Source organism: Anguilla rostrata, chromosome 6 (genome assembly GCF_018555375.3).
Source record: "Anguilla rostrata isolate EN2019 chromosome 6, ASM1855537v3, whole genome shotgun sequence".
Lineage (NCBI taxonomy): Eukaryota > Metazoa > Chordata > Actinopteri > Anguilliformes > Anguillidae > Anguilla > Anguilla rostrata.
In genome coordinates this window covers 1,183,517-1,203,378 of record NC_057938.1, presented here as the reverse complement: position 1 = coordinate 1,203,378, position 19,862 = coordinate 1,183,517, and the positions used below count along the sequence as shown (strand labels likewise).

Below are 19,862 nucleotides of genomic sequence, written 5' to 3'. Positions count from 1 at the left end.
GCCACGCCTCAGCTCCCACAACGCAGTCGCTCCGCTCCCAGCCAGCCCCCAACCCAAAAAACCCCCACAACATCCAAACGAAAAGCCCAAGCCATTATCAACCAAAGAAGAAGACAACACACCACCCCCCACCCCCCCAAGTAGATAATATTCTTAAAAAGATTTGGATGCATATGGGCTTCTTTGGAGTGCTGGGGGGGGGGGGTTAATGCGATTTCAGGGGTTATTTCACAGCCAGCAGGATTTTGGGGGGGGGGGGGGGGGTGAGGGGGGAATATTGGTTTTTCTGCCTGGTTCCAGTCAGGCGTGACCCTAAAAAGGTCCTTCATGAATGCTGATGGGAGACGGAGAGAGAAACGCAAAAACCCCGATCCATTTAAAAGGCCCAATCAAACGGGTTCCATAAACCAGCGCAAACAGCACTGCCCACAACGGCAGGAAATAAACATAAACAAGCACTCACCTGAAACTGCAGGAAATAAACAAGCACTCACCTGAAACTGCAGGAGGGGAAATGACATAAAGACTGACGGCTGCAGAAATAGCATAAGAGAGGAGTAAGAGAAGAGTAAAAGGAGGAGTAAGAGAAGAGTAAGAGAGGAGTAAGAGAAGAGTAAAAAGAGGAGTAAGAGAGGAGTAAAGAGAGGAGTAACAGAGGAGTAACAGAGGAGTAAAGAGAGGAGTAACAGAGGAGTAACAGAGGAGTAAAGAGAGGAGTAAGAGAGGAGTAAAGAGAGGAGTAACAGAGGAGTAGGAGAGGAGTAATAGAGGAGTAAAGAGAGGAGTAGGAGAGGAGTAACAGAGGAGTAAAGAGAGGAGTAGGAGAGGAGTAACAGAGGAGTAAAGAGAGGAGTAAGAGAGGAGTAACAGAGGAGTAAAGAGAGGAGTAAGAGGAGTAAGATAAGAATAACATAAAGAGAAGGCTGAGTCTGGCTGAGGGGCTCGCTCAGAGCTCCCGCTCACGGCGCTGTTCCGGTTCCGCTCATAATCGCCAGGCGACCGCAGCCCAAGAACTGGGACAGAGAGCGAGGAACCCCAAAACCTGCTCATAAAATCCTCACTTTTCATAATTAACCAAGCTGACTTGTTTAAATCAAAGATTTAAACTGTCATCCAGAGGCCTGCGTCTGTGGCGTGATCATGTCCAGCGCGGTGTGAGCGCAGAGTGAGCGCAGTGTGAGCGCAGAGTGAGCGCAGAGTGAGCGCAGAGTGAGCGCAGAGTGAGCGCAGTGTGAGCGCAGTGTGACGGCACTGCTGTTCCACAGCTGGCTCCCGCCGAATCGCTGGGGCCGCGACGAAGGCGCGGGAGACGGGCTCTTAGCGGGACACGGGTCATGTCTGTGTGCGTCTGAACCCAAAGGGTTTCATGTGAAAATGAATCAGTGTATCATTAAGAGCGGGTTTTTAATCCTGCCACACCGTCCCACAGAGCAGATTAAACGCCCCTGTGACAGTGAGTCATCCCTTATGAGGGGTGTAAATGTCCCCCCCCCCCCCCATCACCAAATGGGCCCAATGGGACCGCATCTGGAATTAGATACGCACATACCATCACCCAGCAAGACCTGACCATGTTAGTATATGTAATACGGGCCCCGTCTGTACTATATGCCCCGTCTGTACTGAATGCCCCGTCTGTACTGAATGCCCTGTCTGTACTGGATATCCTGTCTGTACTGAATGCCCTGTCTGTACTGGATATCCTGTCTGTACTGTATGCCCCATCTGTACTGGATATCCTGTCTGTACTGAATGCCCCATCTGTACTAAATGTCCTGTAGCTTGTTTTCAGGAACACTGGGTACAAAGGGCTTTGGCTCTTACCTTACTGCTAGATCACATTGCAGTTCTGTCATGGATGCACAATGTAAAAAGCTGTCGTTGTTTCTGTTTTACTGTTAGCACACCGGGCTGGGAGCTGTGTCACAGAGAACACGGATATGCCCTGAGAAAACCCCATCAGTAAATATGTATTTCTCTGGAGTGAAAAATAATGAACAAGAAAAAGAGAGAGGATATATTTTGTGGAGAGAAGCCCTGACTGGCTTACCCCAGGCCTAAACTACCCCCACACTGAGGCTTACTGCAGGCCTAAACTACCCCCACACTGAGGCTTACTGCAGGCCTAACCACTCACGCTGGAGCTTCACCCAGAGCCTGAAACACCCCACAGTATGTCTTCTGTAGGTGAAAATTAACAAAGAAGGTTATTTGGGAAAACCCCCACTGAGGCTTACCTCAGGCCTAAACCACCCCCACACTGAGGCTTACTGCAGGCCTAAACCACCCCACACTGAGGCTTACTGCAGGCCTAAACTACCCCCACACTGAGGCTTACTGCAGGCCTAAACCACCCCCACACTCAGGCTTACCCCAGGCCTAAACCACCCCACACTGAGGCTTACTGTAGGCCTAAACTACCCCCACACTGAGGCTTACTGCAGGCCTAAACTACCCCCACACTGAGGCTTACTGCAGGCCTAACCACCCACACTAGGCTTACCCAGGCCTAAACCACCCCACACTGAGGCTTACTGCAGGCCTAAACTACCCCCACACTGAGGCTTACTGCAGGCCTAACCTACCCCCACACTCAGGCTTACTGCAGGCCTAAACTACCCCCACACTGAGGCTTACTGCAGGCCTAAACCACCCCCACACTGAGGCTCACTGCAGGCCTAAACCTACCCCCACACTGAGGCTTACTCCAGGCCTAAACCACCCCACACTGAGGCTTACTGCAGGCCTAAACCCACCCACACTGAGGCTTACTCAGGCCTAAACACCCCACACTGAGGCTACTGCAGGCCTAAACTACCCCCACACTGAGGCTTACTGCAGGCCTAAACCACCCCCACACTCAGGCTTACTGCAGGCCTAAACTACCCCCACACTGAGGCGTACCGCAGGCCTAAACCACCCCCACACTGAGGCTTACTGCAGGCTTAATACAGTCTAGATATAAATGAAACTGTCTCCATACTAATTCCCCAAACTGCCTTCAATAAAGCAGAGACTTTTACTGTGCCAAACACAGTCATACAGGAGGGGAGCGTCCATGCCTCTGAATAGCGTTTCCCATTTCCAACTTTCAGGAGTGATCTGTGGCTATTTAAAACACTCCAGGTTATCCTGAAAGGCCTGGTCCCCAGAGCTGTTTATCAGACTAGAGAGTGGTGGTGGGGGGGAGGGGGGCTCCTGAGCATGTTGTGAAATAATAGAAGTGAATTATGATCAATAGGAGAGTGTAAGTTAGCGCACTGCCTAATCAATCCCCCTTTAATTGAGTGCCACGCTTGCGGCGGCAGGAGTTGCAGTGAGTCTGGGATTCACAGGGCGTGAGGGGGACAGTAACACCCCAACACCTCCCCCCCCTCCCCCCTTCCCCGTGAGCAGATCACCTGACGCTCCGCTCTGCTCCTCGATCATCTCCACCCTGCCAGGGAGGAGGTAAGGAGGAGGAACTGCAGGATCTCTCACAGTTCCCTCTGGATCACCATGCCGATCAATAGCCGCTCCGCAATGGACTCAACCTGACAAGCACTCAGGGTCCACAGCTCAGATTGGGGGATCAGCACTTCCTGTTTGTAGGGCATGCTGGGAAACGTAGTCCCGGGATCAGATTGCACAGGGTTGCAGCACCCTGCTGCAGAGCTCGGGGAGTGGGGGGGGGGGGACGTGTCCCTGCCTGTGGGGAGGTACAGAGCTCTACGCACCTTTCACACCAGCCCATCCCTGCAGTTTTTAGTAATAAAGCAACATTCCATTGCAGCTGTGTCGGCATCTCAATTCAGTGGGTCACATGACCATAATAAGCCAATCCAGATAGTGATGCAATGTTGCTTCTTCATCCAACACTGCAGGAGCTCAGAGCTCTCACTCTCTTTCTCTCTCGCTCTCCCCCTCTCCCTCTCTCCCCCATCTCTCTCTCTCTCTCTCACAGCACCCCTCCTCCAAACTGATTATCTAATTAACAGCATTTCACAACAGCATTTCAGCATCTGCGTGTTTGAAAGCCTGATTCAGGCTGTGGCCAGACAGAGGAGCGCGCGCGGGCTCTGAATCAGCGGAGAGAGAGCGGTCGCGCGGGCGTGCAGACGGTACTGAATACAGATCCCCTGATCTATAAATCACACAAGCCTTCAGCCAAACATGCCGTTCACCCGCCCAAACTCTCAAAGCACAATCGTATCGACATCACGCTTTAAAATACTCCCTTCCTTTGTCCCCACTGTAGTACACAGTTTCTGCTGATGTTGGAATTATTCAAAAGTAAAACTAATGAAAAGAAATTTCTCTCCACCACTTTCGGTCCGGATCGCAGAAACAATGCGAGGCATCCCATCATGCATTTCTTTCTTTCTTGCCCGTAACAATGTGCTTAGGGGTTTTGGAAAATGAGGCATGAAATGGAAATTTGTGGGTGAAGCAGGGCTTTGTCGCGCCAGTGAAAGCGACGTCGGAAACGTTTCGGGGTGTTACAGTAGTGAGGGACCGGCTGCCACGGAAACAGCGACAGATTCGGTTCCGCTGGGTTTGGGACGGCGGGTTTGGGACAGCAGGTTTGGAGATGGTGAGTTTGGGACAGCAGGTTTGGGACGGCGGGTTTGAGATGGCAGCTGGTTAACCAGCCCGCCCGCCACCCCCACCCCCACCCCCCCGCTTTTCATCACACTTCTCTTCCTGTTCCTTCTGACATTTCTTTCTTCAGGGTAAAGAACTGGTGGATCTATTTCATATAAATACATGTACACACACACTCCCTTACTCCCATGCAAACACACACACACACACACACTCCCCTATTCCAACAAAAACTGACACACACACACACACATACATATACACACACAGGCATGCATGCACACACATACACACACACACACACACACACATATGCACACGCACACACACTCCATCTTCCAGCGCAAGGGAAACACAGGCCGGCCCCCCTGCTCGCCCCCCCCAGGCTGAGAGGCAGTGGGGTGGAGGGAGTGGGGGTGGGCTCACGTGTTTAGGAGGGTGTGGGGGGGGGGCACATGGAGAGGCGTGTGGATTCGCTGTTTGGGGCGTTTTAAGCTGTAAGGGAGCGCAAGGCTTGCATCTCAGGCCGGAGTCCCTGGGGCACGAAACTGTGGGTACAGGCCTCGTGGGGACAGACAGACAGACGGATGAACGGACGGACAAACGGACGAATGAACACACCACCCACACCACCCCCCCCCCCAACCCCCACGGTTATGCAGGAAAAACGATCACTGTTCCACTCCAACATGGAGCAGCAACTCCCCAAGGCCTCTGCTCCTTTTAGGATCCTTTCTGAAGATCGAACCTGAGTGTCCCCCCCCCCCAACCCCTCCCCCGCACACTGAAGACAGTTTTTGAAGAGGCGTAGAGCCTTGGAGTGGGGAGAGGGGGAGCTGGGAGAGGAAGAGGTCTTTTGAAGGATGGACCCCAAAAATAGAAGTGGAACCCTGTGGATGAGCTGCCACAGCACCTGGGAGACCTGCAACATCCCAGTGCTCTACGACTGTGCTACGACTGTGCTATGACACAGCTATCATGCACAACCTGCAGTGTTTAACCACACAGCACCATGCGCAACCTGCAGCCTACCGACACTGCACCATGTGCAACCTGCAGCCTACCGACACTGCACCATGTGCAACCTGCAGCCTACCGACACTGCACCATGCGCAACCTGCAGCTTACCCACGCTGCACCATGCGCAACCTGCAGCCTACCCACGCTGCACCATGCGCAACCTGCAGCCTACCCACGCTGCACCATGCGCAACCTGCAGCCTACCCCTGCCAACCTGCAGCTTACCATGCTGCCTGCAACCTGCAGCCTACCCACGCTGCACCTTGCACAACCTGCAGATTACCCACGCTGCACCTTGCGCAACCTGCAGCCTACCCATGCTGCACCATGCGCAACCTGCAGCCCAGGTAAATTCAGTGGAGTCAGAAAGGACGGTGTGTCCATTAATGCGCGCGTGTGTGTGTGTGTGTGTGTGTGCAGACGTATGCAGGTGTATATTTGTGTGTTTACACACAAAGGCACAGAGGTGATAAACACGTATTCCTTGTATGAGTATGTGTATGACTTATGGATATTAATAATGCCCTACACTGTAACACACGCATTAAAATGTTCCTTCGCCGCCAAGCACCCAGCAATGAGCCCCAGAGAATTATTCATGAGTTCTGGTGTCGCGACACTTATAAATGCATTACTCACTCAAAGCCTCTCCTCAACCAGGTCTAAATTATAAAGGACATAATTACACTTCACATTAACAAAGAGGATGAGAGAGTCTGGAGACGCAGAGGGGGGAAGAAGAAAGACGGGGGCACCGGGGGGAATTTTCACACCCCACGCCCCCACCCCTCTTCTCCCAGGGGGTTCACTACCTCCCCTGTCCTCAAAATCCATCAGCAACCTGCAGGAACTTCACAACTGTGTTCAGCAATATTCAGAACTGGGCAGCAGTATAGTATAATGGGTAAGGAACTGGTCTTGTAACCTAAAGGTCATAGGTTCGATTCCCCGGTAGGACACTGCCGTTGTACCCTTGAGCCAGGTACTTAACCTGCATTGCTTCAGTATATATCCAGCTATATAAATAGATGCAATGTAAATGCTGTGTAAAAAGTTGTGTTCTGGATAAGTCTGCTAAATACCTGCAATGTAATGTAATGCAACTAAATTCCTCCAAATGCTTTCATGTTTTGCTTAGCGTAACCAGTTTTGTAGAAATTTTTCAGCAGAAAGGGATCCTCAGGAGTGCAGTACAGTTCCTACCCTTCAGCCTCCCAGGAGGTTAACATTCATGCCGATTTCCTGATTGAAGGCCTGCATTTACACTCCAGTACAGCAGGTGGCAGCACTGCTTCCTCCACCTATAGGCTCAATTGGTCAACTCCACCACCACCACAGAAGAAGCCCGGACGCTTTCATGCTGTAAAACAGGGCTGCCCTTTCCTGTTTCTGGAGATTGGCCGTCCCGCAGGTTTTCACTCCAACCCTAAAGAAAGCGCACCTTATTCGACAACTAGAGATCCTATTGAGCTGCTAATTAGTAGAATCAGGTTTGCTAAATTAGGGTTGAAATGAAAACCCATAGGGCGGCAGATCTCCAGGAACAGGATTGGGCAGCCCTGCTCCAAGTACTACAGGGTGTGCATATCGCATTCTTGAGGACCCATGTGTATACTGGTTTCTGTTCACAGCCAAACCCATTATCAGTAAAGGTAATTGAGATCTGAGAATGTGACTTTTCGTTACTTGCATCATTTATTTATTTATTTTTACTCAGAATACAGGATTAGCTCTTTGCCACTTGCTTTCTGAAGCCTTAATTTCCCACAGGGAGATTTTGCCTGTCAGTCAATCAATTCATTAACCAATTCATCAGTCAGCCAATCAGGTGTGTAAAATATAGCCTCCTTCAGACTACAGCTCAATTAACAGCTCATTAGATGCTGGATACAACCATCTGAGCTGGAACAAAACCCAGCCTACACAAGGGAATCTCAGGAACCAATCGTGCGTAGGAAGCCCTGGTTGTGCCGGGCAAGGTGAATCATGGGATATGTAGTTTACTGATCATATTCCCCATATGTCCTGTCAGACAGGAAGAGACTGGGAGTCCTGTGTTTTATCCAGTGGTCAGTTCCTGGCTCTGGAAAAACTCTATCTCCAAAAGTTTTTTTTTGCTCTGACCTACCAGCAGCAGGTTCAGACAGATCATATCTGCAGAGCCCTGAAAGTACATCAGAAACACAACCAGTTCAGTTTGCTTTGTTTCTGTTTTACCGCAAACATTCACACTAAAAGGGTGATAAAAAAAATGGAAAACTAATATTGTTCTCTCCTAATGAACTGGCCTAATGAAAACTATCCAGTAACTATAAAGTCACTGACCCGTCACCATGGTCTGTGGTCTGGCTCGGCTTCACTGATGCCATGCAGGCCCACACGCTCTCACCCCTTCACCTGTCCAGCCACTGCGGTACAACTCCCTTCTCACCTCAGCTCTGTGCTGAACTGGAAAGTTAGCAGCCAGCCGCCTCTTTCCAGAAAGTTCTGGCTTTCTAAAATTCCTAAACCTGGCAGAGAACTTGGGAAATGCGCTTTTAATTACTACACTCTCAAAAACTGGATTACTCTTCATGATTCACTTAATCTGACCAGGTTAATACTTTTCTCTGAATTCAAATTCTTAAATACTTTAACTGAGGAGTACACCCGCTTTTAATTTGCTCTCAGCATTGCACATTACAGCCTGTCTTATGCGCCGGTGTGCCTGTGCCTCATCATGGCAACACTGTTTTTATTACCGTGCGTATGTACCTGGTTCCCCTTGAAAGAGAGACGTCAATCTCACCGTGGTTTCCCTGGGAAAATAAGCCGTGGGAAGCAGAAATGCAAGTGCACAAAAGGGTCTGTAATGTTGAAACATTTTGAGTTCCAATAAGCCATTATCATGCTTCCCTGCTTTGTGCACTTCGTGTCATAATAAATCTGCTCATCCCTGGCTTTTTGAAATGTCACTTCCTTCTGCGGCCTGTTCTGAGTAGGAGTTCCTCACTCGCCCGCCGGATTGAGCCGGTTGATGAAGCCTCTGTGCAAATTACACTCAGCGTAGAGTCACTTCCTGCGCCTGCATCATACTGGGTCTCTGGGTTCGCCTGCAGAGCCCCCCTCTCCAAGGGAAATTCGCTGTTCTGGCCTTTTTCGGGTTTGTTCACTCCCACATCATCTGGAAAAATGACGTCCCGCCAGTTTTCCCTAACAGCCACCCATCCGCTAACAGCTAACAGCCACCAAACAAACACTAGCCATCGCTAACACACCGCCTGCTAACGGCTAACAGCCACCTGTCTGCTAATGGCTAACAGACATTTCTCTGCTAACGGCTAACAGGCACCGCGCTGCTAACAGACACCTCTCTCCCAAGGGAGAACAGACACAGATCTTTTTTCAGGAGGTGCAGTTGCCTCCTGAGTAAATGTGGGTCAGGCATTATAATTTATAATGAGGCACATTTAGATTTAACAGCGATGGAGACAGCTGGTGGAGAGGTGTGTGTGGGTGTGTGCGCGCACATATGGGGGGAGGGGGCACACACTATACGTAATGAAAAACAGCAGAACGTCTTCAGTGTTTGTTTACCACACGCAGATTCCCGGTAAACACACAGCGACTCTCTTCTCCTCTCATTAGCATGTCAGAGCGGGGCCTACCCAGCACAGCACCGCCACCACCACAGCTTGGGCCAGCACTCAGCACGCACACTCCCTGCACCCACACAGGCCTACAGTACACTCACCCTGCACCCACACAGGCCTACAGTACACTCACCCTGCACCCACACAGGCCTACAGTACACTCACCCTGCACCCACACAATCACACAGGCCTGCAGTACACACACCCTGCACCCACACAATCACACAGGCCTACAGTACACACACCCTGCACCCACACAGACCTACAGTACACACACCCTGCACCCACACAATCACACAGGCCTACAGTACACTCACCCTGCACCCACACAGGCCTACAGTACACTCACCCTGCACCCACACCATCACACAGGCCTACAGTACACACACCTTGCACCCACACAGGCCTACAGTACACACACCCTGCACCCACCCAATCACACAGGCCTACAGTACACACTCCCTGCACCCACACAATCACACAGGCCTACAGTACACACTCCCTGCACCCACACAGGCCTACACTACACACACCCTGCACCCACACAATCACACAGGCCTACAGTACACACACCCTGCACCCACACAGGCCTACAGTACACTCACCCTGCACCCACACAATCATACAGGCCTACAGTACACACACCCTGCACCCACACAATCACACAGGCCTACAGTACACACTCCCTGCAACTGTACACCTACACCAGAAAATGACCAGCGCCCTGTATCCACACATAACAGAGCAGATAGCCTGCACACAAATCGCTTAATGGACATCTCTTTTCCAGAGCAACTCGTAAAAGCGGAGAACAGTGTTAGGGGGAAAAAATAAAAAAAGGTGAAACACCTCCAAGAAGGCCCATCCGTAAAAAGTGTACGATCAGCAGAACAAACCGACAGTTAGTTCTGTAAACAAAAGTACCACTACAGAGCCAACCTGTCTTCAGACAGCTACTTACATTTTACATAATCCATCGATACAGCTCCAGAAAATACATTTGTCGATAAAAACAAATGTGTGCCATTTGTACTCTTGTAGACTTTTAAAAATACCATGATTTGAAAAGACTGCCATATCTGTGAAACATTTTGGTAATATTTATATTTATGGCCAAAATGTGGCCTGGCCTGCCAAACAATTTATCATGAAATTATTCGCGATTAGTATTACTCAGAAAGTTAAAGCAATGTCCCCTACGCATTGGGTTTATACAACAGGAAGTTTACTTAAGCACATTTGAGAAAGTAACAATAGTCCAAAAAAACTATTTATCAAAAGTAGTGTTGATTATTATATTATTATTATTATACACAACACCGATGATACTGACAGTTGGGTAGTAAAAGTGAGAGTAAAAGACTCATGGGATGGCTGGCTAACGAGCTCTATATATCGTTGTATCAGTTGTAGCCTACTTCCACTGTTGCCATAACAATAAAATACTACTGTTCGCCGTCAGCCGGACTTGCTTTGTTCATAACGTTACAACGCGCAGCTGCAGGACGTTTCAAAGTCTTTGAGCACCGATCTACCTATACCATGTCCATCCGACAGGCTTGTAAGTAAGTAAGTACATTTTATTTATAAAGCACATTTAAAAACAACTGGCGTTGACCAAAGTGCTGTACACAAATAAAATAATAGAACGTGTGCGTCACGTCATTACGGCCCGCGAGCCTTTACCGCTGAGCAGGCGGCAAAAACACTCCCGCACCACCCCAAATTGTTTCGTTTATTCTGGAATCCAATTAATGCATCCTCGCGAGCGCGCAGTAGGACACAGTGCCGTGAAAAAAGCATTTGCCCCCTTCCTGATTTCCTCTATTATTCCATATTTGTCACACTGATTGGATTCAGATCTTTAGAAAAAAATGTAACATTACACAAAGGGAAACCGAGTAAACACAAAACTCATTTGTAAAAATATTTCATTTATTTATTAAACACCCGTGTGGAAAAAGTAATTGCTCCCTTAGGTACTCAAGCAACCAGTTAGCCAGATTTAATTGATAATTGACTTCAGCTGATTGAACACAGTCAGGCTTGATTGCAGCAACCCTTCCGAATCTAAGGCTTACTCATATAGAACCTTACCATCAGAGTTAAGTAGTCACCACAAAGTTTCTTCAAGCACCGTTTCAAGCGTTCTCCATTTGGAGGTAATGGCCCTCGCTGTGGTTCGGTGGAGTCCCGGAGCCTTAGAAATGGCTTTGTAACCTTTTCCAGATTAATACATTAACAGCTTTTTCCCGCTCATCTGTTTTGGAATTTCCTGAATACTTTTTCACGACACTGTACACATTTTTTTGTGCGCGGGCCTTATATAGTCTAGCACGTTTACCCCTACGGTTAACGTTCATTAAAAAACGTGCCGTGTGCCACGGTTAATAACCGTGCAATGGCCTAATTAAGATCACTGGTCCAGATACCTTGTTTTTTTTTTGCCAGAGAGCGGCGAGACGACAGGTTCTGTGACTCCTTTTCCACCGGCCTTCTACACCTTCGACTCGTTTCATTGTTTTGCATCTTTGTGTTTTTATGAACACCATCACAGATTGATTTGAGATTCCCACCAGCTGAATGAAGTGTTCAATTGCACATATATGCCAAGTCCCAAACACCTCACCTTTAGCTTCCCACGAATGTGGAAGATAAAACAATAAACGCCATGAATGTTCGACAGGTGTAAAACAGGAGAAAAAGGACAAAAACCCACAGACATCATTATGCATGAACGTTGAGAGCGATTCACTCAAACCATTTGGCGCTTTGTGATTACCTATGATTTTAAAACAAATATTGCATTTTTAGCTTCTTCCAAAATATGTTTTCAGCGCTTTCGTCGACCGCTGAACTTATGAGTTTCTGGAATCTAATAATATGTAGGCTACACTATGCCAACACTTGATTATATAGTCAGTTTCCTTTGTTGAAGCCCCTCGTGCCATTATCTTTACCCCGCGCGCTTACCTGGGATTGGTGCTGTTCCAGTAGACGGCGTGTCTGTCGGAGATCACCTTCTCCTCGGCCCACGCCCACGCGCGACACGCGAGGGTTAAAACCAGAAGTGACAACTCCATTCGGTAAACTCGCGCTTGTGCTCGGTAGCCGAAAGCAAGGGGAGAGTTTTTAATGGGGTATTGATATTGCTTAATGGGGAGTCGCCAGCTTAATTACACATGCGAAACTGTTTCGATTTTCCAATTAGAGATAAACTTAATTCCGCGAAGCACTCTTTTTTATTCCCATAAACTCGAATTTTCCGACCGTGTCAGAGGAGAGCGCGCGCAGATGGAGAGCGTCGATGTTCATTCATTCCTTATCTGATTTTTCTTCAATGAAAACAGCCGCGCGTTAAAAAGTTTTTTTTTCAAGCTGTGGTTCTCCCTGCATGCTTTGCCACAACTGCTCGCGAGGCACCCCGCAAACATTCCGTTTTGTGAACAGTCCCAAGATTACGAAACGTCATTCTCGCTTTTCAAAAAATAAAAAATACAAAAAATTAAAAGTTAGGCAAAACAAACTCGGGCGCTTATTATGTCTTGTCAAAAATATGTGAGGAGTAGCATCCGCAGTGGCATTTGACACCGTGAATCCATCTCTGTCCAGAACAACTTCCTATAACTTCAGGTCGCTTACCATCCACAAATTCCGAAACACAGAACTATAATTACAGCCAGTCCAACATAGGCTACCCACGGCTTCACGCATACATGTTTTTTATTTTTATTAAACCCACGTCGCGTTTGCACTAGAAATATAGGCGATGTTGTCAAAATGCGCAATGCCTCGTAGTCGCGTTTCTTTCTTGTATTCTGATACGGAACGCCACAGTTGTTCTGCAGCACGCGAAGGACCGAGCTTTACGCAAACCAACGACTTATCCAGAGCTTCGGTTTCCTCACAGCCAAGGATGCGAAATAAAAGAACACGTTAGCAGAATGTGTCGTTTCTATTTAGCTCTTTCCTCCATTTATAAATGCAAAAGTTGACAGGTCCACAGTGTGTTTTGTTTTGTTTCTCCTCCGCGTTTTCTCCCTCTTTAGTCGCTACAGACGAGTCTGCGCATTCATAGCAAAGTTGAAATTCATACCGCCTTGTAATTTTAATGCCCTTGAGAATAGACCGTTTTCCGTTAGTGTTGCGTGTTCTTCCTCATCCTCCCTCGGTGCGCGGTTTAAAGCCCAAACGCTCCCGGCGTCTTCACGCACTCCCGGTATGCACAGCGTGGCTCGCACGAGTCCGTTTCGATTCTCCACAATTCCCCTCCTGCGCGCTCCGCACCCTCCGCCGCACGTCGCGCGACTTCAACGCTGCACTCTGATGCCGAGGGAGGGGCAGCTCGCGGGCCCGGAGAGACCGTTCCGTCTCTGGTTTGGTCTTAAGGGCTGACTCCTCTCCGATAGCCTGTTCAGAGCTGTGTGCTTGGCTTATTTGCTTTGAGCCCATTTGCCCTTGATTCTAAATGGCATAACAAAGGAATTTAACTTTGAATGGCATTTAAAATGCGATGTTAAGCCAAATGCCACAAGCATGTGATATGAAGTATGCATGGTGTGCTCCTGATTAATTACTTTTTTAAGTGCACACATGCATTGCAATTATTCTGCAGCTTCAATCAAAATAATTGTGATTCTGTACAGTTAAAAGATAAGCGTCCGACGATTAATACAACGGTGATTCTAATGGGTGTCTGATTCGCTGCAATGAAAGGGCCTCTAATCTCATCGCGTTAATATTGCCACAGATATCAATTAGTACAGTTTTTAGCGATTTAGGAATTTTTTTTTCATGGTTACGAATACGCCGGTGTATTTAAATGGCAGGTCTTTTTTTAAAACAAGTCCTAATATTTGCCGAATTTAACCCGAAAATATACAGAATGCAAATGCTCCGAGATGCAGACCGCCACGTCGTTTAATTATGCTGTAATGACACCTTTTTTTGAAAGGGAACTCCCCAAGGATAAATAATCAATGTATTTAATTGAGGACGTATGAAGTGAATTGCATCTTTGTCAAACACCAAGATTACAGAAAGTACAGGCGAATCAATGAGGCAGCAATTATTTAATCAATTTGAGAGTTCTTTTAAACTTCACTGCCAGTGTTTACAGTTAAACGGATGTAATCTTCTGTCCTTGTTAGTCGGATTTGTCCTGATGTAACTGCGCCCCCTGCAGGACATGAAATTTGACGGATTTAACAAAGGACATTTTGGCATTTTTGTCAGTTTGATCCATTTGTAGTGTAAAGTTGCAGTATTTGACCATGTTCGAATTATTTCTTTAAATTATGTTTTAAGTACTTCAAATGTTCCATTTTTTGTGTGTATTTGCCCCTGTGTATGTGCGTATTTGCCCCTGTGTATGTACGTATTTGCCCCTGTGTATGTGCGTATTTGCCCCTGTGTATGTGCGTATTTGCCCCTGTGTATGTGTGTATTTGCCCCTGTGTATGTGCGTATTTTCCCCTGTGTATGTGCGTATTTGCCCCTGTGTATGTGCGTATTTGCCCCTGTGTATGTGCGTATTTGCCCCTGTGTATGTGCGTATTTGCCCCTGTGTATGTGTGTATTTGCCCCTGTGTATGTGTGTATTTGCCCCTGTGTATGTGCGTATTTGCCCCTGTGTATGTGCGTATTTGCCCCTGTGTATGTGTGTATTTGCCCCTGTGTATGTGTGTATTTGCCCCTGTGTATGTGCGTATTTTTCGGGGGGGTGAAGTGACAGTAGTGTGGCGGCGGCTCGTATGGAAGCTGAACGGAAAATCTAAGAGCCACTGATCATTGGTTTATTTATGTTCCTCTCCAAATTGACTCTGAATGCTCATAGTACTCCCTTCCCCCCCCCCCCTTCCACCCAGCCCACCCCCCCCAGTCCCCCTTTCTCTCTCTGACTCATCTCCCTGACTCTCCTCTTTGGAGGATTAACTCAAAGCACGCCTCCCTTCACACTGTCAAACACTCAAACACTACAGCAAGAGCAAACCACTCACCCCACACCCCATTAATGGGCAGACTGGGCCCAGCCCAAATCTGTGCAGGTTCAACCCTAAACCCAGATAACTTAAACACACACAGCCATCGCTGTATGAGGAACAAGAGAGAGAGGGAAGGAGGGAGAGAGAGAGAAAGAGAGGGGGAGGGAGAGAGGAAGAAAGAGAGGGGGAGAGATAGAGTGTGAGAGAGAGAGAAGGAGCATTCGGCTGGTGATCCAGGCCCATTAGAGTAAGCGATGACTCCCTCTTGACAGGGTGGTAACCTGGCAACACTCACATTCCACCGTACGCAGAAACAACAGCGCACATTCTGCGTCGGCTCAGTGCCGCTCGCTCAGTCTGCTCAGGATTTATTCACCCTAAATACCATTTACGCCCTTCAGGGGGACTTTACTGCTTCAGAAACCTTCCCCCTGGTTTAATTACCTCATGGAGCAGACTTAAAGCTGGCTGTGGGGGGGGGGGGGGGCGTGTGATGCTAATGGTGAGCAAATGCAACAGAGGTCGTGTAAACACCAATTACCAGCTACCCATCCCATGAGTCTCTACAAATGAGCGCCCGCTCTGCCTTAGCCCCGAACACGCCCATCATTCACACCTGCGCCCACAGGCATGACTGCAGGGGGCTGCAGGGCTGAATCCTGGGGCTGGGACAATGCCATTTTTACACCTGAGCAACAGCACTCAACCTGAATTTCCACAAAATCCATCTGTATGAACAGGAAATACGAACCGCTCTGCGGAATGAAACGTGGCGCTGCCATCGCATTACTGCCTGTGTTACCTGTGCTCCCTGTGTTACCCGCACCCCGTTACCTGTGCTCCCTGTGTTACCTGCTCTCTGTAACCTGTGCTCCCTGTGTTACCTTCTCTCTGTAACCTGTGCTCCCTGTGTTAACCGCACTCCGTTACCTGTGCTCCCTGCTCTCTGTAACCTGTGCTCCCTGTGTTACCCGCACTCCGTTACCTGTGCTCCCTGTGTTACCTGCTCTCTGTAACCTGTGCTCCCTGTACTCCGTGGTACTGCCCATACACACACTCGCATGCCACTGCCATAAAGAAAACTCCACATATTTCAAAAAGCGAGATTTCATGTTACAGAAGAGGTTGGCCTAGGGACACAGAATGTCTGAGGAGGAGACAAAACTGTGACTCAAACTGCCCCTCAAACTGTGACATCACTCAAACTGTGACATCGCTCAGTGGTACCCCTCAAACTGTGACATCATCACATTTGGTTCTGGGTGATGGAGGCCAGAGTCATAGGGGGACGTAAACCAGTGGCGATGGACTCAGTCACAGAGTCAGAAATGCCCCCGTTTTACTAAAATGAATATGTAAATAAATTTATGCACGAATGCAGAAATATCCAGTTGGCTGGGGTTCACACCCACAGGAATAAGAAGAAGTTTATTTGCTGTATTTATTTAAAGCGTTTTGATGACAGGAGCAGCGTACAGCAATCAGCACGTCCGTCTGGTTGCCAGATTTAGCGGAGGTTCATTTCCCTGCTTCCCTGTCGCTCTGCCAGGGTAAGAGGAAGCAGACAGAGGCTCAAACCTGGCATCCACACCCAGGCAGAAAGGAACCCGCACTCTTATCCACTAATGGACGTCGATATATCCTCCACATACATCTCCACGCTCCATTAGGTGGGGACTGGACTGTGAGGCTGATACATTTTTAAAGGGATTAGCAAAGTGTACTGCAGGAGGTCATTTCAGGTCGAGCTCTCACCAGAACAAAGGCGCAAAATTAGTCCCATTTCACGTTGAGATCCGGATGTCCACCCCACACCGTTGGGTCAGGGTGTCCACCCCACACTGTTGGGTCCGGATGTCTACCCCACACCGTTGGGTCGTCAGCGTGAAGAATAGGTGTTGGGGTCACACAGCGGTGGTGGGTCTTCCCTGAGCCGGGCGTGTCCAGGCTTAAGGAGGGGAGAGTGTGGCTTCTGTTTGAGCGCAGCGCTAATATCGTTAAAATAAACAAATGAAAAATGGGGGGAGAAAAAACGGTAAAGAAAAATAAAGAAAGAGAAGTTTGAAGGGGCCATGGGAACCTCCAAGTGCACAGAGGCATCAGAGCGCTTTGAGCGTTTTGATTGGTTTAAGGGAGTCAGTGATTGACAGTGCATGGCTCCACCCCTCCTGGAGCAGATGAAGCCCTAGGATTGGTCAGTATGGTCATGAGGCGGGGTCTCAGAGGGACACACACAGACACAGACACACACACTCACAGGCACATACACACACACACACACACACACACAGGCACAGGTACATACATACTCACACACGCACGCACCCACACACCCCCTAACTGCCATCATCCAGTTCTGAATCTAACCTGTCAATCAAGCTTTCTGCTCAGGGACCTCAGCTGTCAGAAAATGTGGGGGGAGGGGAATTGGGGGGAAGGGGTGAAGGGGAGAGAGAGAGAGGAAGGGGGTGGAAGGGGCGAGAGGGGTTTAAAGTGATCTGATGTATTCAAAGCAGGCAGATGGTAACAGGGTTGGACTGCATATTCACACTCCCTGTAGATACAGACAGTTACACGTGTACAAATGCATTTACACGTTTACTTCTGCAATGCAAAGAGACAGAGAAAGAGAGAGAGAGAGAGAGAGAGAGAGAGAGAGACAGTTGAGAGAATGAGACAGAGGATGAGTGACAGATGAACGTTTGCAGTGGCTGCAGTTTTGGTGCTGATGCTGAGGTAGGCATGGTTACCGGGAGGTTGCGTGATGGAGATGTGATGAGCTCAGTGCTGTCAGTTTTGGGCCAGTTCTCCTCTGAGGAACATGGGGGTTGGGGGGGAGGTTTTCGCAAAATCCAGAGCTGTGTGTTTATCCAGCGCTCACACACACACACACTCACACACAATGCGCGCACGCATGCATGCACACATTCGGACGCACACTCTCACACACACGCACACACCCACTCACACGCACACACATGCATACACACACATGCATGCACTTACACACACACAAACCCACTCACATGCATGCACTTACACACACACACGCACGCGCGCACTCACACACACAGAGCTCCCACCTCAGTCATACAGGGCCCAGGGCTTGGTTGCTATTCAAGGGAATCAAAGAAAGGTTTAAGGCAAACAAGATGTACAAATGCACATGTGTTTTCTGCAGAAAACTGTCCATCTGGAGCACAGCTCTGCTGTACAAACAAACAAAACCAAAACAAAATACAATGGCCTGACTCACCCAGAACCCAAACACCCCAGTGCCAGGGTACCATCTGCCACCTGGAAGAAAGATATATATATATATATATATATATATATATATAGAGAGAGAGAGAGAGAATACAGAGAGAGGGGCAGAGAGAGAATAGAGGGAGAGAGTGAATACAGAGAGAGGGGGAGAGAGAGAATAGAGGGAGAGAGTGAATACAGAGAGGGAGAGAGAGAGAATAGAGGGAGAGAGTGAATACAGAGAGGAAGAGAGAGAGAATAGAGGGAGAGAGTGAATACAGAGAGAGGGGCAGAGAGAGAATAGAGGGAGAGAGTGAATACAGAGAGAGGGAGAGAGAGAGAATAGAGGGAGAGAGTGAATACAGAGAGAGGGAGAGAGAGAGAATAGAGGGAGAGAGTGAATACAGAGAGAGGGGAGAGAGAGAATAGAGGGAGAGAGTGAATACAGAGAGAGGGGAGAGTAGAGGGGAGAGTGATCAGAGAGAGGAGAGAGAGAATGACGGGAGCTGAGATATATAGTGAGAAGACAGAGAAAGAGTTGACTTGACTTTCATGCCCCTTTATTTGAACATCGTTGTAAATTCGTTACACTAAAATAAGACAAAAATGACTAAAAATAAAACTAAAAATCAACAGAAAACAAAAATAAATAACAACAGAAAGAACATAAATACATACAATAATAAAAAGAGAGAATAAAAATAAACCGTAGTCAGAAATCATCAACAGAATTCTTCTGAACGGAACTTGCCCCCCCCGCCTCCCCAAACATGGCAATAGCATGGCCAAGAGAGAGAGAGTATAGAGGGAGAGAGAGCAAGAGCAGACAGAGAAGGTGGTAGAGGGAGGGAAGGAGGGACGGAGAAATCTTGTGGTCTGGATGGGATTAAAAATAAAATGCTGATAAACTGTGTGTGTGTGTGAGTGACAGGTGGCGCAGGACAGTGGGGGAAAAGAGGGGGAGTTGGGCGGGGGGCAGGAAGAGTTTCAAGGTTATAATAGTCTCCTTTCAAAAAATAAAAATAAAAAAATAAAATGAATAAATAAAAACTACCCGGCACTTCCTTCCAGTAAAAACGTTTTTGAGCACCTTTCTGAACCAGTGCCCGTGTTCACCCCGCCCGGCTTTACACTCTAAGTGCGCGATCGAAATCCTGCTGTCAGCAGGTGCCCCCGCCCGCTTTTCCCAACGAGGGGGAGAGACGTAAAAGTCAATATGCGCCCAGCGCCGAGGATTGAAAGTTGACTCTGGGAGATCAGAGACAGAGCGCAAATAGAGCCCGCGGCTCCGCTGCCCCCCACGCGCGGACTGGAGCTCGACGAAACCGACACCCGCCGGCGGATTCTCGAGCCCCGGCGGAAACCACGCGCTGCCGAATCCGCCGAACCGCTCGCT

At 48.5% G+C, this 19,862-nt stretch overlaps 1 protein-coding gene across 1 annotated transcript in view; it reads right to left on the bottom strand.

The window, feature by feature from the left end:
- LOC135258123 (ephrin-A2-like) overlaps positions 1-13,603 on the bottom strand; it is a 50,489-nt gene extending 36,886 nt beyond the window's left edge. The window contains exon 1 of the mRNA XM_064341380.1: positions 12,210-13,603. Coding sequence (XP_064197450.1) covers positions 12,210-12,319 — 110 coding nt within the window. The 5' untranslated portion in view covers positions 12,320-13,603. The remainder of the gene's footprint in view (positions 1-12,209) is intronic.
- Between the last annotated feature and the right edge of the window lie 6,259 nt (positions 13,604-19,862).